This window comes from Nematolebias whitei, chromosome 21 (genome assembly GCF_014905685.2).
Source record: "Nematolebias whitei isolate Nwh7 chromosome 21, NemWhi1, whole genome shotgun sequence".
Taxonomy (NCBI): Eukaryota; Metazoa; Chordata; class Actinopteri; order Cyprinodontiformes; family Rivulidae; genus Nematolebias; species Nematolebias whitei.
In genome coordinates, this window is record NC_056518.1 from 22,577,315 (window position 1) to 22,602,745 (window position 25,431).

At 37.3% G+C, this 25,431-nt stretch overlaps 3 protein-coding genes across 3 annotated transcripts in view; 2 read left to right on the forward strand and 1 right to left on the reverse strand.

Annotated features, from left to right (window-relative positions):
* The window catches only part of crybg1a (crystallin beta-gamma domain containing 1a), a 28,570-nt gene extending 16,283 nt beyond the window's left edge, over nucleotides 1-12,287 (forward strand). Inside the window, exons 5-22 of the mRNA XM_037695385.1 lie at nucleotides 178-216; nucleotides 304-422; nucleotides 1,602-1,779; nucleotides 2,684-2,823; nucleotides 3,569-3,695; nucleotides 3,768-3,803; nucleotides 4,786-4,934; nucleotides 5,073-5,199; nucleotides 5,303-5,448; nucleotides 6,969-7,095; nucleotides 7,190-7,219; nucleotides 7,296-7,408; nucleotides 7,933-8,065; nucleotides 8,159-8,298; nucleotides 8,730-8,853; nucleotides 9,229-9,390; nucleotides 9,687-9,849; nucleotides 11,569-12,287. Of these exons, the coding sequence (XP_037551313.1) occupies nucleotides 178-216; nucleotides 304-422; nucleotides 1,602-1,779; nucleotides 2,684-2,823; nucleotides 3,569-3,695; nucleotides 3,768-3,803; nucleotides 4,786-4,934; nucleotides 5,073-5,199; nucleotides 5,303-5,448; nucleotides 6,969-7,095; nucleotides 7,190-7,219; nucleotides 7,296-7,408; nucleotides 7,933-8,065; nucleotides 8,159-8,298; nucleotides 8,730-8,853; nucleotides 9,229-9,390; nucleotides 9,687-9,849; nucleotides 11,569-11,657 (2,142 nt within the window). The 3' untranslated portion in view covers nucleotides 11,658-12,287. The remainder of the gene's footprint in view (nucleotides 1-177; nucleotides 217-303; nucleotides 423-1,601; nucleotides 1,780-2,683; nucleotides 2,824-3,568; nucleotides 3,696-3,767; nucleotides 3,804-4,785; nucleotides 4,935-5,072; nucleotides 5,200-5,302; nucleotides 5,449-6,968; nucleotides 7,096-7,189; nucleotides 7,220-7,295; nucleotides 7,409-7,932; nucleotides 8,066-8,158; nucleotides 8,299-8,729; nucleotides 8,854-9,228; nucleotides 9,391-9,686; nucleotides 9,850-11,568) is intronic.
* A 391-nt stretch (nucleotides 12,288-12,678) lies between these two features.
* Nucleotides 12,679-20,219, reverse strand: rtn4ip1 (reticulon 4 interacting protein 1). Its single transcript, XM_037694765.1, has 9 exons — nucleotides 19,913-20,219; nucleotides 18,788-18,939; nucleotides 17,838-17,906; nucleotides 17,590-17,714; nucleotides 17,464-17,512; nucleotides 16,776-16,912; nucleotides 16,417-16,600; nucleotides 13,925-14,017; nucleotides 12,679-12,808 (listed from the first exon to the last, which is right to left on the reverse strand). The coding sequence occupies exons 1-9, from the start codon at nucleotides 20,187-20,189 to the stop codon at nucleotides 12,689-12,691; spliced, it is 1,206 nt and encodes a 401-aa protein (XP_037550693.1). The 5' UTR covers nucleotides 20,190-20,219; the 3' UTR covers nucleotides 12,679-12,688.
* A 387-nt stretch (nucleotides 20,220-20,606) lies between these two features.
* Nucleotides 20,607-25,316, forward strand: qrsl1 (glutaminyl-tRNA amidotransferase subunit QRSL1). The gene is made up of 11 exons (XM_037695386.1): nucleotides 20,607-20,630; nucleotides 21,188-21,347; nucleotides 21,428-21,526; nucleotides 21,607-21,703; nucleotides 21,811-21,972; nucleotides 22,066-22,241; nucleotides 22,672-22,784; nucleotides 23,965-24,157; nucleotides 24,299-24,416; nucleotides 24,522-24,727; nucleotides 25,037-25,316. The coding sequence occupies exons 1-11, from the start codon at nucleotides 20,607-20,609 to the stop codon at nucleotides 25,252-25,254; spliced, it is 1,566 nt and encodes a 521-aa protein (XP_037551314.1). The 3' UTR covers nucleotides 25,255-25,316.
* Nucleotides 25,317-25,431: the final 115 nt, after the last annotated feature.

Below are 25,431 nucleotides of genomic sequence, written 5' to 3' on the forward strand. Positions count from 1 at the left end.
GTAGTTGAAATATTGAAGTTGTGGTACTTGGTTTATCAAAATGATTGAAAGTTAATCAAAATGACAAAAATATGCTAAAACTGACTGAACTAAAACCAACTTCTCATGGTGCTTCATTAAAATAATAGTATGCTTCAGAAATACTGTAATGATTAAAATGGTCTCATGGTCTTGCAGACGCCTGTTGTGAGAGGGTTCCACAAAAGACCTGGAAAGGTAAAGGCGTATTTCTGATCACACTTTTCATCCCAGTTGCATTTTCCTGCTGTAACAGACTGCTCTGATAACTGTTTGTTGTTGCAGATTGTCTTACATGAACATGCTCAATTTGGCGGGGAGTCGTATGAGATTTACGGTGATGTGGAGGATTCCTCACAGATGAAGCTGTCTCCTGTAATATCAGTCAAAGTCGTCCGAGGATGGTTTGAATTTTTCCTGGTCTTATTTAGCAGTAATTTAAAAAATGCTCATGTCTGCAAATATTTTGGCAGAGGACACAAATCAGTAGAGCCTGACCGATATGGAAATTTTGGCTCTCACCGATACCAATATTGGGAGGGGAAGATGGCCGCCAATAACTGACATAATGGCTGAATTTTTTTTGCTTTGTCCACCCCCAAGAATCTAAGAAAACTGCGAGTGGAGCGCGGCTTGTTTATTTAACGTGGCTGTTAGCAACCATGAAGCTAAGTGAATCGGATCCATGCTATACGTCCCACAGTAGGTTTACAAGTGGTGCAATGGTCATAAAAACAGCATTTTCTATCCTCCACCATTCACCATAAAGTTAACCAATGTGTTACATAAATATAAATTAATTAAAGAAACGCCCTTCCCTGTTCATTGTTTAAACATCAGTCACGTACGGTGAAGGCCTAATTAGTATTGACTGCACCAGAGGTTTTTTTTTTTTTCTTTGCAGAGAAGTTAAGTTTTCAGACAAACAATACATTACATTGAGTATGACAAAGATAATGTTACTAACGCTGATATATATTTATTGCTACATTAGATTTATTGTTCTGGATAAATTTTTACAAGGCAATAGCCTATGCTAGATTATCTAAATGTTAGCTTGCTAATATGAGAGGCACATAGCTAATGACAAGTGGGTTGGAGGGTTGAAGATAATTTATTATTGTTGATTTTTTTTTTTTTTACAGATCAGTTCAAATAAACTTATCATTCTCTGTTCAGCAATGTACACTACACAGTATTTCTCCCTGCTTTGTCTGTGCTGAACTTGAAAGTGAAACTTAAGTGAACAACAATGACTTGAAAGTAGTCTTCATGCGAACTCTGCTGGATACCTTGTACAATTACGACTTGTTCCCACCATTTTAGGTATGAAAATTAGAAGTGCTTATATTGGCGCATAATGGGACAATTATCGCCAATACCGAAAGGTCCCCAAATGTCTATATTGGCCTAAATTATTTGCTCTTGGTATATCAGTCGGGCTTTACAGATCAGTGTAGAAAACATGTAAAATCAATGCAAATAATGAGATTGTTTTTCCTACAGCTACTACTTCATTTATAATATTGGAAAAAAAAACAAATATTGTTTTTATGATGTGCTATCATTCCATTTATTTTCAGCTGGCTTCTTTATGAAAAGCCTGGCTTCCAGGGCCGTATCATCGCCCTCGAGGAAGGTCCATCAGAGCAGATAGTGAACATTTGGGCAGAGGAGGGAACTCCAGAGACTGTGAATGAGATGGGTCAGCCCATTCCTACAGCACCACTGGTCATAGGTTCTCTTCGACTAGCAGTCAGAGTAAGTTATTCTGTTTTTAACACATTTTTCAGTCTCCTGGGCTTCTAGACTATTTAGCTTGCTACAAAAATTTTGCTTTCACAATAGGCATAATTTTAATCAGGGCTGGGAGATCTCATCTAAAAACAGACACCTCCACAGCACTCCAAGCTTGGATTTATACTAAGCCTTTCATGAGCTTTTTTTCTAAATAATTTGCAAGTTTAGTTTGTGCATGGTTTATTTAATATCTTAATTTGTTGTGACAGTTTTGCTTTATAAAATGTAGATTAAAATATTCTTATTTGTTTTAATTTAAATTGATTCAGAATTTGAAATGGCTGGAATTATTTTAATGCCTAGCTTGTGGATAAGTACAGGTAAATATAATTTATAGCATGTAAAATGATGTATTATGAATTCTTGTTGCTTAGGATCAATAAATTAAGTAAATTATTCATAGTTTACTAATAACCAATACAGGCTATGTTATTGCAAATGTGTTTGCATTTGTAAAATTGATATATAAATCACTGAATTTGAGTAAGCTCTATCTTATTTCAGAAACCCCTCTGTTTATCTTTCTGCATAAGACTTTCACACACAGAAAGGCACAGATGTATTTGTATAAACTCTGTAATCATAAATCATAGATGTATACATTTTTATGTATAAATGCAATTAATAAAATAAAGAAGTCTCATCAAAATAATAATTTTATGATTTGACTGTTTGCTTTAACTAATTTGTACTAAATTATTTAGGACTGAATGATATTTAGATTGACGTTAATTGCACTTATTTAGACTCAAATTATTAAGTTCCCTGAGGACTATTGTTGTGAATTGGCGATGTATGATTTTACTTTTAATTTAAATGGTTGAACTCCCATATTTTTTTATTTTATTTTTTTAATGTTCCGTAGGATTACAGCGTCCCCAGAATTGACCTGTTTGCGGAGGTGAATGGGATGGGGAGGATGTCATCTTACTGTGATGACACCATAGAGCTAGACTCCTACGGGATCCCACCGACCACAGGCTCCATCAAAGTTCAATCTGGAGTGTAAGTCTAGATGACAGTAAAGATGCATGTGCACCAGAGGATTTCTACACAACTAGTTGTTCGATCAAAACCTTTACAGCAGCAGATTACAGATGCTACAGATGTTTTTTTTTGTTTGTTTGTTTCATGTGGAAATACTGCCAAGGAAAGCAAACAGGAAATAGGGCAAAGGGCAAAAAAGGAAGTGGCTAATGAATACATATAAACTTTTTTGTGTTACGTATATTAGACATGAGCACACAGGCTTAATTCTTTACCGCATTTCTCAGTGTGAAATTCTCCAGCATTTTTTTCATGTGAGCCTGTGTGGAGATTTTCTAACTCAGTATAAAGGGGCTGACAGAATCAACCCTAAAATATTTTGTCCACATGACCTATTATGCACACAGGAAAACCTATTGAGTTTTGCCTTATGGGTATGCGCTACTTTCAGTAATGGTGGTAACTATGATAACTGTTGAAAAGCTTGCAGATGTAAAAACCTCACTGGGATTAATGAAAAAGTCTCTGTGAAGGAATGCAAACGACAGGCTGGAGCTTGTGGTTGTCACAGTTTTAGCTGCTCTAAATTACAGATGTTAGCACTTACTTTTTTTAATGGTTTAAAGAGTGGAAAAGGTTCTTGTATGTCCTATCATTTGTTGTTCTGTACTTTAATAATAATGTAAAATCAAGCTCCCTGCTTATCTTCCCCCTCGTCTTTTTTCTTGTCATCCTGTCTGATATGTTGGATGTCTGTTTTCAGGTGGCTGGTGTTTTCTGATCCAGGCTTTGATGGATTACTTGGAGTTCTGGAGGTTGGGGAGTATCCCTGTCCAGAGAGCTGGGGTTTCCCTGAACCCTTCATCGGCTCACTCAGGCCTCTCCGAATGGTATGCTGGTCTACGTGTTTTCAGTGATGTTAATCGGTTGATTTGGTCTGACAACGCGTGTTTTCATTCCAGGGAGCCATAAGGGTAGAGCATCCAACTGACGTTAAGGTCTGTGCTACTTTAAATATGTATATCTTTTGCACAGAAATGTTGAATTGGTGGCTTTGCTCAATTTAAGAAAGTTGGGGAAACTGCTATTTGTTGAAAAAAAAAAAGTGTGACATGGAAGACGAAGGAGAAATTGTTTGGTAGACGTGAAAAAATAGATCCCTGTGAAGGTTTTGACTGCAAATTTAAAGGATTTGCTGATGCTCAACAAGGGTTACAAAACCCATACTAGTTAATATCCCATAACTAATCTAAAACATGTTTGTTTTTATTATTCAAGGGCTCTCGAGATACAATCCAATAATGTTCAACCATGAATTTAACTCTTATTTTTAGCCTTTCGTTTCTCAATTTTTTGGGGGGGACAAATTAGTAAATTGCAAGAATATGGACTTGAACTACTTCTCATTAGTTTCACTAACATTTTTTGTCAAAGCACAAGCACAACATACATATATTTATGACTAAATTACAACTAAATCCAACACTGAAATAAGGTCTGTTGCTCACATCCAAATTCAAATTAGTCTAAAGTTAAACCCAACCAGGCCACGTTTAACCCCCTACGTCTTGGTTGCTGCAGATTTGTCTGTTTAAAGCTTTTATCATACAAATAATAAGTCATGTTTGTTCCAGAATGTTTTCATCTCATGAAAATCTTTTCACATGGCTGGTAAAATATTACCAATTACTCTAAGCTTTTTTTAAATTTTTTTTATCATAGTTGTTTTTAAACACCTTTCCACTGAAAAACAGAAGTAAGTATCATGCCAAAGCACTGTCTTGTATTTGGTATGCTGACAGCTCTCAACCTGCAGACTGTACTTTGTAACACCTTAATGATGGACAGCTGAAAGATAGCTTGAATATGTAGAAAGAATAGTGTCCTACGTTCAGACAAGAATGGGCCAAAATGAAACAACTCAGACACATTTCACACTAGAACACCCATTTTACTCATTACTGATTTCCTTCTATCCAGGCTCTTGTGTTTGAGAACCCCAACTTTGAAGGAGAGTGTTTGGAGCTGGACAACGACGTCTACAACTTGCTGGAGCAGGAAGAAAGAGGAACAGATGTAAAGAAAACAACACTTTCCACAGTTGGCTCAATGAAGATCCTTGGCGGGCTGTAAGTAACTGAACAAGCAGATGTTGGTGATCACCGGCATCGCTGAAAATCCTTGGTAAAACAGGCAGCAGCAAGTAAAGAGGCTGAAACTTGAATGATGAAAAGTTTTTTTCATGTGCTTTTGCTTTGTTTGTAAAGCTGGGTGGGCTATCAGGAAGCAGACTTTGAAGGCCAGCAGTACATCCTGGAGGAAGGGGAGTATCCTAACTGCAGTGAGTGGGGGGGCTCTGAGGATGGGCTTCTATCACTGAGACCTGTAGTCGGGGTAAGCGTTTCCTGAAAGAATCATTTTTATAATTAGAGACTGATTTAGGTAAAATATATTTAATAAGTTAACTTACCTTTCACATTCATGTTGTTTTTCACAGGATTTCCAGTCCCCCCACCTCAGACTGTTCAGCGAGCCAAACTTAAATGAGCGGGGCATCAAAGTTGATTTGATGGGTCATGTTCTGAACATGGAAGACGTCAACCACAGCTGCAAAACCCAGTCCGTTAATGTCACGGGGGGAGTGTAAGTCAACAATTTCTGTTGAAGTTAAGCTACGTCACTTAATGTTTTCCCACGTGTCACGAAGCTGTTGGGTGTACTTCTTACCTAACAGGCGTGACTAAGTGTTATGTCACTTTTCACACAAACGCACACCTGTACACAAGTGCCCTCACAAAAGCTCAGAGGATGAATAATGGATTAACTACACACACAAATCTTCTTGTGTAACTCAAATGCCAGGTTCGATCAAAACATAACCAGATAATCCATCCTTTGAAGGCAGATATTTTTTTAATAAACAATACATGAAAATATATTTGACCTTTTTGATAATTTTGTGAATTTTTTTCATTCAACCTTTATTTAAACAGATAAATCACATTGAGTCTCGAAGACTCATTTACAAGTGAGACCTGTTTGGACAGACAAAAAACAGTGGTTAACTGGACACATGTAGGAATTGGCAACAAGATTCTGCTATAACAGACAGCATATCAATAAAATAGTTTTGCATGGCTGAGATATATATTTGAGACAAACATTCTCTTGAAGCACAATTTGGTTGCATTTTGCAATTTTTTTTAGCATTACAGTAATCCCTCGCTACTTTACGATTCGACTCGTTTTTCAAAGTAAGATTGGACATGACACACAATTGGCTGATGGATGGATGAACTGCAGAAGCGGCATGGATTGTTTATTTAAAATAAATTGATTTGAATGATATAATACCTGCTGCACCTGTGTGCAGCCCACAGGTGCGGGGAGAAGCTCCCTCCTGCAGCGTGTCATGATCTCCGCTCTCTGCCACCTGCTAGCGATTGCAGTGGAGAAGTGGGCGTGGCAGAGAGCTGAGATCATGACATGCTGCTCTTTAAGAGAGTCAGAGTTTCTTTATTGTCATTCGCACCACATGTGGTGGAACGAGATTGTGTACCCAGGGTCCCAGTTATATCCAACAATAAAATGTAAAAGAAAAACAGTAATAACATCTAAGATATGAACTAAGAAAGAGACATAAACTAAAAATACACTTATTTTCCATCAAAAGCCCGTTCAAGTACAGTAGCTGTCTAGAGAAAAGTCGTATCTTTTTTGAGACTGCTCCAATAAAAGTCTTAATATATAGTTATATAGCGCATTATCACTTTTGTTTAAGCTTGGATTTCATTCTTTGCTTCAAATCGACTCCACCTTTTTGCTTTACAACTTCTTGAAAAATAAACTTCCTGTTTTTATGGTGTTAGCTTTGTAGTTGAAGACAGAGCACCAATCAGATCAGCAAGGCTCACATTCCAGCCTCACCTTTTCAAAACTCCCCTTACAGTCTCCAAAGCTAACACTCATCTAATCTCACTCCTAGAACTCAAACAATCAAACAAACACGAGCAGTTCATACAGATCCTGATTCTGAAGTACTTGTATTCACTGAAAATAAGTGAACGCAACATCAGACCATGAACTTTGAAAGAGTAACTACAACATAAAGATATCTTTATGAACACCATGTCAGTAGTGTTTTATGTTTATGTACTTTGCAGCTGGGTGGCATTTGAACACCCTGGGTTCAGTGGAGAGCTCTATGTTCTGGAGAGAGGCATGTACTCGAACCCTGAGGACTGGGGAGCACAGAACTTCAAGATCTCGTCCATACAGCCTGTTCTCCATGTAAGGATCTGCTCAGCTGTTACGGCTATAAATGAGTTTTTCACATACGGTGTTTAAAAGAATCATTGCTAACACTTCCCATCTATGTGTGTAGGATATGCTGTCGGGAACAAGAAAGTTTAAGGTATCATCTCTTAATTCATAACTCTTAAAATAAATACTTGGGTTCCGATCTAAGGCTGGTTGGATGTGTGTTACAGGCCCAGCTGTACTCTGAACCAGACTTTCAAGGAAAGGTGCTGGTCCTGGAAGACAGCGCTGCACTTCTGGATCACGACTTCACTCCCAGATCTTGCAAAGTTCTGGCCGGCAGGTAAGAGTGACTGAAAGAAGAGGTCAGACACATTAGGTGTTAAAATATATTGTTTATTGTAAAGCTCCAGTGTGGTCCTAAAAGTTACAACACTTATTATTCGTTGTTAACCGTTTAGTCCAAAGGAGGCAAACAAAACTGTTTATTTTTCACGTTTTGCAACCAAAATAGTTCAGAGGCATTCATTTTGTTGCTGTACATCTGTTGTGCTCCTAGATGTGTTTTTTTTTTTACACATTGAGCCTTTAAATTTAAAGTTAGATTTCAGTTTATTGATGTCGGGCTTTCAGAATTTCCACAATGAAAAAAGATTTTGGAAAGCCGGAGAAACCTTTTAAGCCCTGACTTGAAAATCTAATACAGCTGCTTCACTAATAAAACGTGAAGTTGCTGCAGTTGTAAAATATGTATTCACATATTTTATGTAGTGGTATACAATTTCACAAGTTTCATCACACCGTAAGTCTGTTTAGAAAATAACTTTAGTTCAAAATCAAACATTAACATGTATCCTTGCGTGTCAGCTGGGTGGCGTACGAGGGAGCCCAGTTTACAGAGAACATGTACGTCCTCGAGGAAGGATGGTACCCCAACACTGAGGCCATGGGTCTCCTATCGTCAGACTCCAACATTCGATCTGTGCAGATTACCGGATTTGTGAGTATTTAGAGTCATAATCTGGATAGCCAGATTGCAAAGTCTGTCTGTTTTTTAAATGGTACATATGATGTTTTTTGTTTTTTTCCCCAGGAGTTCTCCCTGCCCTCCATCACCTTGTTCAGTAAAGTGGGCTGCAGAGGTCGCAGGACTGTGTTGAATGGAGGAGCTATTAACCAGCTGAAGGCAGGAATGAATGCCCACATCCGCTCCCTGGTGGTGGATGGAGGGATGTACGTAACTGTCACAAACCTTTAAATAGAATATTTCATAAATAAATGTAAAGTCTGTTATTTAGCTGTAGAAACACAATAATTGGTATACGAGAAAAATTCAATAATTTTTAGCAAACCCAACTTTTGACCAATTAATTTCATTAAAACTGTGTTGTTTTCCTATCATGGACTCATAAATTTCCCCTAAATTATTATGACCATTTAAATTTTTGAAATAGAAAAGAGCATTAAACCTATACATGATGTGAGAACATCACTGAAGCCAAACAATGTATAAAAACAACTGGAATTCATGTTTGGACTGTTACAATTTCCTGTTTTTATTTTTTCCAAGTTAAGGTTAATGCACATGTTTTATACATATATTTATTTTATATTTAAATATTTAATTTGGTATACAAATTAAACTGATGCAATACTTTCTGCAGGTGGGTGTTGTATGAAGGTAATAACTACAGAGGTCGACAGCTACTTGTCCAACCAGGAGAAGTGGGTGATATGTGCAAATATATCGGGTGGCAACAAATAGGGTCCCTTCGTCCATTAATGCAGGTATGAAAACAAAAGTAGCATTTTTAAGAAATTTGTATTTTTCAGTTGAAAAGCATAAAAAAATACTAAACTAATGGACTTTATTTGTACAGCACTTTTATACAAACTGAATACAGCAAACAAACAAAAAAAGAGAACAAATACATTTATAATAAAGAACCCTTTGCTCATTTAAAAAAAATATCAAATATGAGCAAATTCATCGAATACTAACTAAAATCTAAATATACTTATGTACAAAAGACTAAACACATAAAGGTACATCTTCATTTTCTGTGTAAAATCATTAAAACTCTGTTACCTTTATGTCATTTAGATGGTTGTTCTAACAATGATGGCCATAAAAAGAACTCTTATTTTCCTGTTTCTCTTCAGCAGAAACCGATGTACTTCCGTCTGCACAACAAAGAGACGGGATGTCTGATCTCTTTGACGGGAACAATAGACGACATCAAACTGATGAGGGTTCAGGCCGTGGATGAGACGGGAGGAGAAGAGCAGATCTGGCTCTATCGGAACGGACTAATCACCTGCAAGGTAAACTACTTTATGTGGATCAGTCAGGTTTCACATCAACTCACTTTCATCCAATAAATAAGATCTCCACAAAAGTTCATGTTCCAGTAAGGAGCTTGTTGCTTCTTAAAGGTCTTTCAAAAGCTATTTGACTTATTATTGTAGAAGTTCATCAATCAGCCATTACATAGGGACTCAAGATGTTACTAAGGTGCAGCTTTTATTTTGATATAGATTAATAACTTGTATTGTAAATCCACCTGTTGGCTTTTGTTAGATTACATCTTAATCTTAATCCATGTTCTTTTGGTCTCCAGCTGTTGGAGGACTGTTTCCTGGAGACAGCAGGTGACGTGTTGATGTCGGGAAGTCGACTGTGTGTCTCCCCCGAGCAAGGCAAAGATAACCAGCTGTGGAGCATCACCCAGGAGGGTCTGGTGCGCTGCTCCCTCAACCCTGACTTGATCCTGGAAGTCAAAGGTGAGACTAATCTGTCTTGACTTCATCTACGTCTTTAATGACTCGTTTCCAAGCGGTAGAAGAAAAAGAAATGAGCTTGCAACAGCAGCGTTGATGAAACAGTGTGTTTGATGCTAAAGCAGGGGGCTGCAAACTTTATGGTCAAAAGAGCAATTTTTACACCTTCGTTCACTAAACGTGTTGAGAGCCGCAACAACCTGCTACAACTGTGATTATCAACTGGTGGCCCACGGGCCACTTTAGGCTTGTTGGAGGGGGCTTTTGTGGCCATAAAAATATGTAATGACAAATGAAAATAAATGAAACAAACAAATGAAAATACCAGATTCTTGTGGGGTGGGGGGTGGGGTAGTTTTTTAAATCAAACAAATAAATAAATAAAACTAAGAACTATGCAGACCTATGTGAATTTTTTTTTTTTATTGTGGAAAAAAATTAAGTATAGAAATACAGTTAAAGTATGTTTTACTCCTTGTACTAGTTCCAGTATCCACATATTTGCAAAATAAATGACAAAGTGCTAAAACTAGTCTTTTGTTGTTTGTATAACAACCAGTAACATTACGTTTTATGGTAGTTTTGGCCAAAGCTTGAAAGAGCCACATTATCATCATTGTACAGTAAAATATTACATTAGTATGACTTTTTGAGTTGGGAAAACATGATCATGTATTCAGATGCCATACTTGTACATAAAGTCCTTCGTGGTTTGGCTCCACCACCGATAAAATACTTTGTCCAATTACATTTATAACCAAACATACAGTAACTACAAGAGCAGTTAGTAGGGAGACTGTAAAATACCATTTAGAAAAAGTTATTTCAGTCAGTTATCATTTTCTGTTCGGGCTCCAAATTCTTGGAATAAACTACGATTAGAACTAAGAAACATTACATCATTAAAATATTTTAGGAAATCATTTAAGCAATGGTTACTAGACAATCAAAATTGTGCTCATGTTTTTAATAATTCTTAAATCAAATTTTTACTTGTTCCTTTTTCCTTCCTTTTTCCCCTTTAGTGACTTGTTTTAATTTCTTTATATACAGTAAATGTTTACTGTAAATGACACTACTTTTAGCTATATTTGAAATTGTCATAACTTATAGGTCATGTAAGTTGCTATGTATGCCAATTGTATTTTTTTAAATCTCTTACATCAACCTGCTAGGGGACTACAGATTAAAATTAGCCTCTTTGGCTAAATCTGGCATATTTATGTGATGTATTCATGTTGATTAATATGCATTGTCCCTTTATGAAATAAAGAAACTGAAATGTGGCTCCAGAGCCGCAGGTTGCAGACCCCTGTGCTAAAATAAATAAAACTGAAGTTTGCAAGAATTTCAGTTTTTGCTTCAAATTCTTTTGGATTGTTTTTTCTCAAAGTAATCAAAAAATATTGACCATAACTTTGTTTCAAAGTTAGTTCAAAGTTTGTCACCATGTTTCAATCAGTAATTTAGATTATGTTTAATACAACTGCTGTCTTGTGTTTTATTCATGCATCATAAAAATAAAAAAAAATGGTTTACTGCAGAACTGTAGTATAAAATATCTGCTGCTGCCGGTGAACAGCTGTTTATTTTCTTTTATTTGGAATTCAAACCACTGCAGCGGTGAAACACTTCAATGTGATTTTGTGAACCTGTGCTGCACATAAAACATATTTAATCATTATTAAATATATTGTATCTCTATTTTCACGTGTCCTTCAGGTGGTCATCAGTTTGACAAGAACCAGGTGATCCTCAACACGTTTGATGAACACAAACTGAGTCAGAGGTGGACTTTGGAAATCCTGTGATCTGAGGACCAGCCCAAGCTACGATACCTTGCGATTCCCATGATGCACCTCTGTCAGGAGACTGAGCCCTTTGATGCAGCTCCACTGAGGAGCTCACATGAGAAATGTGCTCTGCAATGGACATTTTTTTACTAGTTTACTCTTGCAGAGGAATATTTTATATAATTTTCTTAAAAACAACTAATGAATAATGTAAAATGTTGCCTTTTAGTCACTTCAATGTCAAACACTTCATACCAAAGACTCTTGTTTTCTACATATATTGAAAACTCTGCCCTGTTTCATGCTGCATACTTTCTTTACAATACGGTACTTTTTATGACAAGGTTCCACCGTCTGGTTTCTCTTTATTACACCAATCGGAATGTAAATAACACAAATACAGGTGTAGCAGAAAGTTTGGCAGGTCTTATTTTAGTAGATCAAAATGATCTATTGTAAAGTTTTGATATTTCGCCAAGCGTTGAATTTTGACACAAACTGTGCTTTTCATTCAGCTGTACATAAGCCTTACATGTACAGATTGATCTTAAATTTTAAAAACACAACTGCAATAACAATGCTGCCCTCTACAGGTTGTAAATAGTTGAGCAAATGTTACTCTGACAAGATAATAAAAAGTAATTTTCACCCTTTTGTGTGTTTTTATCAGTATCCATCATTTGGTTGCCCATTGACACATGAGAAAGACAAATGCTTGAAATGTCAAACTTTTCTGTAAGTTTACAACATTCTGATCAGGCTAGAGCAATTTAACAAAAGCTCTAAAAACACAATGCTTAGTTACATTTTTTTTAAGTTTGTTTATTTTCTTATCAAAAAATCAACCTAAAATGATTGTATGTACTGCTTGAGAACACATGTCCATGTAGAAATGCTTCACGTAGCAGAATTGATAACTAGTAGCTGTGTTTACTGTTGTGGTTGCAACAAATTGGCTCTTTGCATGTTCCTCATTTTGAGTTGCTGTTTTAATTGTGCAGGGGAAAAAAAGTGCACTCTTAAAAAAAAAAAAAAGTCCATGCTGTAGATTAGGCGTCCTCTTTGTTGATTTCAATCACTGTCTTCCCTCGGGAGTGACCCTTCTCCACCTTCTCAAAGGCCTGAGGAACCTGAGAAAAGCTGAACGTCTCCTCCACCACAGCCCGGATCTGAAAAGAGAATAAAAGGAGAACGGATGAGCAAAAGTCATGCAGCTTTCTCTGTATGAGTGAAAACTGCAGCAACACAAGGAAGGCTGCTGTTGTCATTTCCTTTAATAATGTGTTATCATGGGGCTGTCAAAGTTGTAGAGTTGGTGAACTGTGCATCAGTAAAAAAAAAATCCCCAAAACAAGAATAATGCTTCCAAACTGTTGACCAGTGTCATATGGCCGTCATGACAAAAACACCAGTCCAAATAGACAAGCTGCACAACCTACAGGTCAACCGGACCAAAAATGGGCTGACAAGCTTCTATTAAAGGCACCATGAAAAATACAATCATACCACTGAAATGAAAGCTTTCCAGATTATATTTAATATGTTACTGCACCTATTGGCGAATAAGGATAGTTCACCGACTTTTGACTTTTAAAATCACTAACCAGTTAAAAAAAATACTTCCACTGTGTGAGACCTGCAATGTTTCTCTGGAAATTGAAGTCCAGATGAGCACGTGGTGAAGTAGTGAGGGGCATTATGAAAACTGCCATCGGTCATAAATAAAACAAATAAAGCTTTTTAACTTTCTCCTCTTTTATCGACTGCACCGTCTCAAGTTTGTAACATGAAAAATACACATATACGTATTAAAAATACAACTGTTGCTTTACTTCTTTGGAAGATTATTTTTTTCTTTTTAACAAGTCCATCTAAAATAACTAACTTCTGCTTCTGGGCACTTTGTTATGCCAAACTTTATAGAAGCTATAGTAACAGTCTTATCATTTTTATATCTTGATATGGTTGCATGGTCATGAAGCCAAAAATCACACATGAAAACGGCTTTTTCCATTAAAAGCAGCAGCTGCTTCTGTTCTGTGTGAAACACCAAATTATTTGTCCCAACGTCTCTTCTTTCACTTAACGTCACCATGAAGCACACCGACACATAGACAGCTGTTTCTGGCTTTCCTATTTTTATACTTTACAAGAGTAGATATTCATGTGGATGCTCTCAGTTATTAGCAAAACAATCCATGTGAGAAACCCCACATGCAGATGAACGTTTGAATGAGAGAACACGTGTTCAGACACTGGATTCAGAAATGAATGTGGCCTCATACCTGTCCTGCATCCACCATCTCTTTTATTTCATCCAGCGCTGGACCGCTTGGTACAAAGAATCCCCAACGGTAGTGAACTCCTTTGACTAAATGCTACAAGGAAACAAAAAGGGTTTTAATGAGTCATTATAATCACCTCGTCTTCGTCAACACAGACAAGCCAAAATTCTTCTGTATTACAAATGCAAGCATTAATTAAATGTGCATGATTTTATGTAGGGGCATTTACAAATGGCCATTCCTTAGAGGTAATGTCATTCTGCTGTGATAACTGCAGCTAATAAAAAGTTAAATAGGATTAACTGACAGAAAAGTCCAGTCATCAGCAGCAAAACTGCATCAGTATGAGGAAAAATGACTTCGGTGGAGTCAGACTCAACACTCACGCGTTGTTTCAATAAAATGAAAGCGTGTGTGATGACAACAAAACTGCTGCGGTGCATTCTGTTGAGAACACTCTACACCCAACAAGACACAAACAAGGTGCCCAAAGTGGGTTTTGGGATCCCCCTTAGAGTTGTGGGGTGCTTTGTAGTGAAGTGCAAACAACGAAACAACTGGTTTCTCTGGAGCTGTCCCGGACTCCTGGCCACACTTGTTTGCACAATACTGAAATTAGCTCTGCAAAATCCAGAAATAAGGATCTATGCATGCAGAAGTCAGTCAGTTTCCTCTAAAATCAGGAGAAGAGGTTTGTAAAATGTAAAATTCATCTCATTTTAAAAATCCTAAAGTCAAAACTAAAGGCAACAACATTTTGAGATGTCTCTAAGGATTCATCAAGGGTGTTGTTGATGGGGAGAAAAAAGTGTTTTTAAGCAAAGAAACAGGTTATTATTTTACAAAATAAAATGTGGCGGACACAAATGTATATATTTCATGTCAGAATGTGCTCTTATTGTGAAAGGGACAGAAAATAAAACGAGAAGATCAACGGTTGTAAATCATTCGTTTTTCTGAGTTTGATGTTGGAAGACGTAAATAAAGCGAGACTCGAAATATTTTTCGTCTCTTTCTGCCGACTTCCACAGTGGATCACGTCGGGGGTCACCAATGTAAAAAATATTTTGAGTCTCGCTTTATTTACGTCTTCCAACATCAAACTCAGAAAAACAAATGACTTACAACCGATGATCTTCTCTTTTTATATTCTGTCCCTTTCACAATAAGAGCACATTATGACGTGAAATATTAGTGTTCGACACAATGTTATGATCATGCAAATAAATCTAACAGCTTCAAAGTGCTGTGTGGATGGCTCAGGACAGCTACTGGGAAAATCTTAAAATATAAATAATGTTGCTATAATTTATGTAGTTTAGGTTGAGTTTACAAAACATTTTACCTGTAAAGTCTTACAAATATAACAGTGCAATGACGTAAAAGAATAAAACACTAAGTAAACTTTAGTAAAATTGTGAACATTTAAAATGCATTTGAAGTTGTTTTTTATGTTTGTTTTTGATTTTTTGCAGAACTCTTGTGCAAAACTTTCCAAAACCTTCAACGGCCTCCTGGCATTAACCACTTTTACCTCCCATCCCGTTTCCTTTTTACTTACAAAAAGTAAAATTAGGTTGGAATCATTAGAATTGTAAAAAAGACATGCAAACTATTGTCAAGATTACAGATGACACCATTATTAGCAGTAAGTCACCAATCAGTGCAGTTAACCGAGAGCAACCCTTTGCTCAGCAAAATAAAAAAAAAAACAAGGAGCCGAGTGGTTTGTTGTGATAAAATGAAACAAAGACAAAACTCGATCAGCTACACCTGTTCACCCCGCTGCTTAAACGTCATCCTCGACCTTGAAAATATGGTTTCATTTTTTATTTAGCAGCATAAAGGAACTACACTTTGTAATTCGGTTGTGGCTGCATGATGACGGTAATACAGCTTGGAGCTAGAAGAGTTCCCAGAGGTTCCAGTTTCTGCACAAAACAAATGACTCAGACAATTGTGACCCGGTTATCTTTAAAAACAGTACATGAACATATCTAATATGCAACTGAACTGGGGCATTTTAACAACACAAACAACATAAGAAATACACAATTAGCAACTTGTTTGATGTATCATTTTGGCATTACGTGACCCACGAGGGGGTTCTGAAACCAGCTTTGGAAACTCTGATCTAGAATATTCTCCCAACAATTGTTATTTCACAAAATATTGAGCATTTTAATGTGTTTCTTTTACTTTTTTTGTCACCAAAATGCCAGTTGAATCTATCACTCCAACTATAAAAAAGACAACAACAAAAAAAAATCTAACGATCGCATAACGAATCAAAACAAGTTTGGCAGGAAGTCACTCCCTGCAGAAAGTGTGTGTCTGTGGTGAGATGTTGCAGTCAGTGTTTTATCTGGATTTATCCAGATCTGCAGCAGCATTTTTCGTTTTTTTAGAGAGTTTTTCCTCACAGTTTATCCGATATATATACATACATATATATATATATATATGTATGTTTGTATATATGTATAAATTACCTTGATGACTTTGGTGACGACTGTAACAGCTGTCTTCAACATGCCATCATGTACCCCAAACATGTCAGTGTTCTGCACAAAAGGTGTTACAAGGGTGACATATTTGGCTCCAGTCCAAGGTTTAAGCAGGCCGAGAGCCCATCGCTCTGTGTCTCCCCCTATGTTGTCCAGGATCAGGTCAAATCTTTGAGTGCACAAGAGACACAAGCCGAGAGAAACCGTTTGAGACTGATTGCAATAAAAAGGGATGGAGACTTGATTAGGCAGAGAAAATAAATCATATCAGAGGTCTAAGCATTCTCAATGTAATCAGATTAAAGCTGCTGCTGTAATTGTTCCTCTTTACGTGATCCTCTTACTTCTCCAGCGCGCTGAGTGGCTCTTCAACAGGTCCAGCTGTGTAGTCCACCACGTGGTCCGCCCCGAGTTTCCTTACAAGCCGCTCGGCATTGTGGGAGCAGGTAACAGTCACATGTGCTCCCCAAGCCTTCACCATCTGGACACAAGTTTCATCCTCAACTGGGAGTGTCTGTGTACAAGCTTAAAGCCTACCTGGGTTATTTTATGTAAAGTACAACATATGTAAAGTGAAGAAGACGACAAACAAAACATGATCTCAGAACAACAACAAACGACAACTAAGTCCACCTCATGACTGAACAGCTTGTGGATGCAAGAATATTATCCTTTACGTTCTGTAAACGCACACTTGAACGTTCAAGAGCCTCAAAATAACTTTTTTTTTTTACCTTTTATACAGATACTCCCAATTTTTTTGCAACTATATACCTTCTCAACTCAAACAAAATCGTCCATCTTTATTTCTCTTCAATTGAATTTTAAATAAGAAGTGACACTGCAAATGTGTTACTGTTAATCTGCCATATTCTTTTGATTGTTGCCTGGTAATATCCAGAATATTTTATTATGTCCTATTTGGTGCAACCTTGAGATTAAATTAGAAATCTGGCTGATTTTTTTAATGTACCTAAATGTTTACATTATTTTATCCATGTTATATTACAGCTTGGTCATCATCATGCATACCTGTATTGCAAATGTTCCTACTCCTCCTGATCCTCCAATGATTAAAATCCTGTAGAGAGAAAATAAAAGAAATACTTAGATAGCAGACGGAGACCAGCAGTAAGTTTTTCATGTGTGCTTTCTCACCGTTTGTTGGCACAGTTGTCCTTACTGAGTCCTCCAGTATTAACCAGCGCTGACCAGGCAGTGTTTGCCACATAAGGGATGGCTGCTGCCTCTACATGGCTCAGTGACTTGGGTTTGTGGGATATCTGAGCAAAACAACATTGAGAAAATATAAGTTGTGAATTGAGCATGCTTTCTTCACCTTCATGTGCTGGTGAAGATTTTCAATCATCTAGATCATGATCAATCCAAAAAAACATGTGCAATACCTCGTTGCCACTTAACACCACAAACTCTGCCAAGCTGCCCTGCTTCCAAGGCGAGATTGCTGCCCACACCTAAAGGAAAAACACACCAACACAAACAAATTCATTCTATTTATTCATTCATTTATTCATTATATATTTTCTGTACAGTTAGTTCACAATGACTGGTATGACGACAGGTTAAAACATACCTGGATATTATCTGTTTTCATACAAGCATGCTTGCAAATAAACATGATGTAATGTGCAGGATAAACTGATCTGAAAATGTGACATCCAATGTCAGATAAAGAAACCATTTTAATTTATTGTATTGCATATTAAAGCTGCAGTTTGTGTTTAGTTTTATGTCAAATAGTTCATTTTCCACAAACAACATGCCAACTAAATTTAAAAAAAAAAAATTAAAAAAAAAAAAAACAGACAATTGCAAGTAAAATGTAAAGAAATTTGTTTCCAAAGAGTTTAATATAAAATCTTTAAAAAATCCTGGTTGGCCGCTGCAAGATGTTAATGAGCTTCAAAAGCTCTATTTGAGCAGAGATATGTAGCAGATGGGTACTACGTCACCTTTTCCTTAAATAACACTGAGATTACGGTGTATAATTATCGTTTAAAGATTATTATGACGAATTGGAGCATGTGGCCAAAGGTTTGTGAACTGTGAATCAAGGAGCTTTGATACAGTGTAGCTGTTCAACCTAGAAAACACTTTTATTTAATATAGTTACACCTGCTTGCTCTGGCTAACACCACACCTCTGGAATCTGAAACCCCTAAATCACCAGCACTGCAACATTATGTGTCTAAAAAGAATACCTTCTTAAATTGAGGTTGCATAGAGCAGTTACAAGTAGTCAGTGTCCTACCTGCAGTAAGTACTAAGCAAGCACAGCAGGGAATAATTTTGCTTTCATGCATAAAACTCAGCTCTGCTGTTAAGTGCTATTTACCTCATCCTTCTCTTTGAAGTACATGACATCCGTGCCGCACTCCATGATGACTCCAGACAAGTCTCTTCCGAGAATGAGAGGAAACTCTTTGCCTGATGGATTGATGTTCAGAGGATCTCTCTTCATAGACAGCGTAGCAGCGCCATAGCCACCTGAAGGGAGGGGAGTTTCTGATCATATCTGATGTCTTTAATGGCACTGAAGCTGTCTAAGGGCCAAAACGGTTAAAATTACAAAAGTTGCAGAAACAAGATGACAATTCTAAATGTTCCTGATTTTGGATGCAACCAGATGAACAAGCTTTCTATGAAATTATTAATTCTTCTAAAATGTGTTTACGTTTGACTATATGTTTTTTCAAACTGATATTTGCACACATGTAATATAAGAGTAAATACAAGCAAGACAGCACAGATCGATGAGAGCCTTTAAGTTACCCAACTGATGAACTGCTAGCACATTTAGAAATGTAAAAAGAGGACTGTTTAGATTTAAAAACTACAAATATATCTCTTCATCAGTTTAGTCCTCGTCTGTCTCACAAATCATTTTGCTGTTTATCTGTTTCATGTTTTTGTAGATATTTTTAAGTAGCTGATTAATATATGCACTTACTGAGGAGTGTCATAATAACATGGCCATAAATACTTTACTTCACCCTAATTAAAAGTATAGATACACAGCAAACCTACTGTTTATGAGCACACTCATATTTGTATTCAGTTACAAATGTATTGTTTCTTGTGGCATTCCTTCGTGTACACTACCATACAACAAAATACTAATATTGCAGGGACAAAAACTATTTTTATAAATAGGGATATTAAAAAAAAACAAGTTCATTATGTTTACAGTAAAAGATTTCCATTAAGCAGGCTAAAAAAAAAAAAAAAACACACACATGCTGCTCTCTGTCAGAACCATATCCCACCACTTCCTCAGAAATCATACAAAAGCACTGAGACAAGAAGCTGTGGATGGGTGGGAGGCACAATGCATAAAAAATCAAGCCACAGAAAACATTTGTAACAGTCAGATTCTGTCTTTTTTTTAAAGAAAAACGTGCAAATATATATATTTTTTTTCAGGTTAAAATGCATTGGATGCAACCTTAGTTTAACTCACCTCTCATGCTGACATCAACTGGGTTCAGTCCAGCTGCAAACACCTTTACAATGACCTCAGTGGGGCGGAGGATGACAGGGAACTTGGCGTTTTGGGTGAACCTTAAAACATCATTGTCTCCATATGTGTCAATAACCCATGCAGGCATGGTGTTCATGCAGCTGCTGGAGGTACGGATCAATCTTCTCTGACTTTTATGTCTGGAAGGAGCTGTGTGCTTGCATAGTGATTTGCTAAGATGCAGCGTTCTTGGTAAAAAACATCCGACAGAACTCATTTTAAGAGGCTAAGGGCGTGGGAATAAATAAGTACAGCAAGCAGTCACTCACTTTCGAAGACGTGTAGCGAGCTAAGCACTCTTTAAAGTCCGTTTATATCCACCTTTGCTTTCTCAACGTAAACATGTTAGTCCAATCAAAAAACATGTCTAGCTATTCGTGTAGAAAAAAGCAATTGTTTAAACGTTTTCAACCATTCAAAACAATGTCTTGTCCTTCCGTAACACACAGACGTCCTCCTAAGCGGTGCGAGGCATCTCCGCCAATCAGAGCGCTAGTTCTTCAGCGTCTGACCAATCACAGACGAGTTTGTTTGACGAGGTCAAGAACAGCAAATATGGCAGCCTTCTGTTTGTAGCACACTGCTAAGGTTGCTTTTAGTTTTAAGGCAGACTAGAAAATAAAAATCAGCAAAGATGCTCAGCCTTACGTTGAAGGAGGTTAGTACGACTGCTTGTTTTTCAGTTTATAATCAGTGTATGTATATTTTTCACGTTAATTCGTTTTGTAAGAAAAGTTTAGGCAAAAATATATGATTTCTCGCTAGGACATTTTTTTTTTATTCTTTTTTGCTTGTAATCCTTAATGTTCAGTATAAACAAGTGTACGTGTATTGGTAATGTGTTAAAAACTAAGTCCAAGTCTCATTCAAAATCAATAATTTAACAAACTAAGTGAAGTAAAGACCAGTAATTGCCTTTATTTATTATGCAGATTTGAGCACCTTATTTAATTCCCTGCTCTTTTATTAACCTCTAGAAATTGTGTTCTATTTATTAATTTGCTTTAGCCACATTTTTGTTAGGATTTCATGATATATGTTCAAATCCTGTTTTATGAGATTGTAGATTTATGTTTATCAGTAATTGTTCACATTATTTATCTATTAACAAGACAATAATTAGTAAAATAGGTATACAGTACTGTACAACAGTGCAGTGATTAGTTTATTTGTGAAAACAGTTTCCTTAATTATTGTTTTGTTCTCATTCTCCAGGTGTCCCTGGCATTCAGGGAGGGCAAAATCTCCCCTACAGAACTCTGTAAAAAGTGTCTGAATCGCATAAAGAAAACCCAGCATCTCAACGCTTTTATCACCGTGACAGAGGAGCTGTCTCTAAAACAGGCTCAACAGTCCGAAATCAGGCTAAGCCAAGGTGTAAACACATACGTCTGTATCTGAATGAGCTTCGTGTCAGAGTCATTGGTGTTAACGTTAGTAACTGTCTTCCTTTAGGTGTCCCTAAAGGTCCCCTGGATGGAATCCCCTTTGCAGTTAAAGACAATTTCTGCACTGAGAATATTAAGACTACATGTGCCTCTAAAATGCTTAAAGGTCAGAGTCTAAAGGTTAGTTTGTCCTATATTTACTGTCAAAATCTGTTAAAACATATCCAGCCTTATTGTGTTTCACAGATTACACTCCACCATACAATGCTACAGTGGTACAGAAACTCCTGGACCAAGGAGCGGTTCTGATGGGGAAGACAAACATGGATGAGTTTGCAATGGGGTAAGAATGATTTCAGGTCTGAGGCTGTACATTCGTTTACTTTTACAAATTGTTGCAAGTTTATAAATATAGACAATGTGTGCAATCGTGTTTGTTTTTCCTTTCAGTTCGGGCAGTATCGATGGGACTTTTGGTCCAGTCAGGAACCCGTGGAGTTACACTTCTACCTACAGAGCACAATCAGGGGCATCGCCTGACTCTGACTGGGTCGTTACTGGAGGAAGTTCTGGTGGAAGTGCTGCAGCTGTGGCCTCACTCACCAGCTACCTGTGAGGGAACACATTAATGCTCACTTCACTTTACCGAAAACAAAATGGATGAATTCAAACTGGTTTACAAATGTTTTGGTAAATACCTGCCAGGGCTCTGGGTTCAGACACAGGTGGTTCAACTCGTAATCCTGCAGCATTGTGCGGTGTTGTGGCACTGAAGCCCTCTTATGGACTCCTGTCGAGGCACGGTCTCATCCCTTTGGTCAATTCCATGGATGTCCCTGGAATAATCGCACGCAGTGTCAATGATGTAGCCACTGTCTTAGGTGAGAAACATTTGCTGTGTTGTTAAGATGATTACAAACTATTTGCATAAAGTAAATTTTTGAGTGTATTGCTACCCCGCTGGGCATCGGTGAGCTAATAAACTTGGATATGATATATTTTATCAGAAATGTAATGACTTTATAAAGTAAAAAAAAACTGACTGAGCGACAGAGTCAGTCTAAGTAGCCATTTAGCTATAAAATAACTCCTAAACACTAACAAATATTAAATAAGTAATTCCTTTAGTTAAAACATTTATGTCAGTTTCCTTTGCTTGTTTCACTTTGTGCATTAAAATGCTCATTATTTTTGGAAATGGCAAAAATATTCAACATTTTTACAGTATGGCCCTGTCGTGTTGCTGCGAATGTGACACGATTACCATCATAGCGTAAATGTAACCTGAGACTGTGTTTATATGTCAAATAGGTGTCCTCCAAGGCCTTGATATTAAAGACTCAACCACAGTTCCTGCTCCAGCAGCACTTACAGATCTTCCTGAAGACTTTGATGTCAGGAACATCTGTGTAGGCATCCCTAAGGTAAACGAAGGCCGAGGCTTTTCATACTTCTACTTTTCGTGTACATTGTCTTTACACACCTATTAGCTGTAATAATATGATCCCCCTTCCATTTCCTGAATAAACAGGTCCTACTCTTTATGCCAAAACTGGTCTGAGCAGTCAGATCATGTAAAAGAACATCTGGAATGACGTGCATAAACACATTTGAAGTTGGAGATTGGAATAAGCTTTAAAATTCAGCATAGCTGCCCAGCAAATAAAAGTGGTGAAATGTATAGTAATAAACTGTTTGTTAGCTATTCTTTCAATCTGTGTCTCATTAAAATTGTTACACTAGTATGATGTTATTATTTACCTTTAATACTGGTAGTTATTAAATCTGTCTGGGTTTCCAATTCTTAACAGGGATTTTGGGGTTGAAGATCAACAACTACACCCTTTTACTAAAAATCTGAACATTTGGGGGGCTGTGTCTCTGGAACCACTTGTCCGATTTACCTAAAATTTGAACAAATATGCAAGTTTAATCAAAATTTGAGATGGTTGGATTAAAGAAAAAAAATTGGTGGGGTGGGCTTATTTGTCACTGAATTGTCACTGTCTATTTTCTTAGAATCGTTTCTGCATATAAAAGCTTTGAAAACTTGTAAGTCTTCCCTGATGGGCCTAAATGGCTCTGGGGAAAACGGCTTTTTTTGTTTATGTTTTGAAAAGGGCAAACTATATTTATATTTTTTTCATTATGATATTAATTTAAAAGAAAAGGAACTTGGTTAGAAAAGACAGTGCTTCAACTGCAACAATATAATCCTGTTTTGAGCTTTCCATATTTGCTTTTGTGTACAAAACGCTATAAACAGTTAAACGGCATAATATGATTTTATTTTAGAATGATCAAACTGTAAAGCTAAAGCTGCCTCACATGATTTAAAAAATGAGATTTCAAAGCTTAGAAACCTAAAATGGGTGACATGGGACAGCAGAAATCTAGTGTTTGAAGTCCCTTTATGATAAATTAACGGGAAACAATCAGATCCTCTGACCCAGACCTTTTCTTTCTAACAAAATGTCAAAAATAGTTTTAGTTGATGCCATCATGAAAAGTGTTTTTGCAGCTTGAAATAGTTTGTGTGCTATATGAATACATAAACAAGGTCACTGAGTTGTCTAAATCAGCTTGTTTCTCATGATCTATCAGGAGTACCATGCCCCCGGCCTGTCAGAGGAGACTCTAGCGCAGTGGAGTCGTGTAGCAGATTTGTTTGAGAGAGCCGGGGCCCGGGTGGAGCGAGTTTCCCTCCCACACACCCAACACTCCATCGTGTGCTACCACGTCCTTTGCTGCACTGAGGTGGCGTCCAACATGGCCCGCTTTGACGGGCTGGAATACGGTACATATTTAGCTGCATGTTGACAAAAAGAAAACTTCAAAGTGGGTTTTGAGCAATAATGAGCTTATGCCCAAAAGATACCTGAATGCCACGTTATAACAAAAAGGATAATAGTTTTTGGGGCGGTGTCTCGTCTGTCAGGCCACCGGAGCAAGACGGACATCTCAACTGAGGTCTTGTACTCCTCGACACGACATGAGGGCTTCAACGATGTGGTCAGAGGGAGGATACTGTCTGGGAACTACTTCCTGCTCAAACAGTAATAATGAAGCTGCTTTAAGAACACGTCACTTAATCCATTTGACCTTTTCTTTACTCTCAGTTCTCTGGGCTTCTGTTCACTATTTTACATTTCTGTTTCAAGGAACTACCAGCACTACTTTGTAAAGGCCCAGAAAGTGCGTCGGCTAATCGCAGATGATTTCAGACAGGTGTTTGCGTCAGGTGTCGACGTGCTGCTGACACCCACTACGCTGACTGATGCTGCTCGTTACCACGACTTCACACAGGAAGACAATCGCACCCGCAGCGCACAGGAAGATGTCTTCACCCAGCCGGCTAACTTAGCAGGTGCAGAGAGAAAGAGACGCCTTTAAATTTGAGCCAGGAAGTGTGGGAAGATTCAAACCCTTCTTTGTTGTACTTTATGAAGCCACACACATACTACATATAAGCACCCAAGCCTGGAACAAGAAACCTTTTTTCAAACCAAAAAAAAATGCTTTTTCATAGTTGAGATTGTGACCACCCAGTAATAATAACTGACGTGGTCAGCTCTCCATTTATTAAAGATAAATGAGTGTTTAAGATTTTGTTAAACTAAATTATCTCATGCTAATCAGCTTTTTCATCACATCTTTTTTTTTTTTTTTACATCAGGTCTTCCCGCTGTGTCTGTGCCAGTTGCGTTATCAAGACGGGGCCTTCCAATTGGCTTACAGCTCATAGGTCCAGCCCTGGAGGACAAAAAGCTGCTTTGTGTTGCTCAGTGGATCGAACAGAGGGTTGACTTTCCATTCATGAGTGACTGTGGCGTCTCACAGGAGAGCCTGAATCATACAGGAATGTTCAAAAGGGAGGAGACTTCTGCTGTTTAAAGAGTTCTGTTGATATGACCTCATCGAAAGTACAGGTGCATCTCAAAAAATTTAAATATTGCGAAAAAGTTCTTTTTTTTTTCTTTTTTTTTTGTCAGTCATTTCAGAAAGTGAAGCTCATATGTTGCATAGATTCATTACACACAGAGTGAAATACTTCAAGCCTTTGTTTTTGTA

Bases quoted from the DNA above. Each gene is read 5' to 3' on its own strand.
- rtn4ip1 (XM_037694765.1), bottom strand. From the start codon at position 20,189: ATGAGTTCTGTCGGATGTTTTTTACCAAGAACGCTGCATCTTAGCAAA. The intron at 17,715-17,837 runs GTATTGCACATG...TGTTTTGCTCAG, and splicing joins TGGTGTTAAGTGGCAACGAG to ATATCCCACAAACCCAAGTC. The intron at 16,601-16,775 runs GTAAGAGGATCA...GTGCACTCAAAG, and splicing joins CCACTCAGCGCGCTGGAGAA to ATTTGACCTGATCCTGGACA.
- qrsl1 (XM_037695386.1), top strand. From the start codon at position 20,607: ATGCTCAGCCTTACGTTGAAGGAG. The intron at 20,631-21,187 runs GTTAGTACGACT...CTCATTCTCCAG, and splicing joins TCAGCCTTACGTTGAAGGAG to GTGTCCCTGGCATTCAGGGA. The intron at 21,348-21,427 runs GTGTAAACACAT...GTCTTCCTTTAG, and splicing joins CGAAATCAGGCTAAGCCAAG to GTGTCCCTAAAGGTCCCCTG.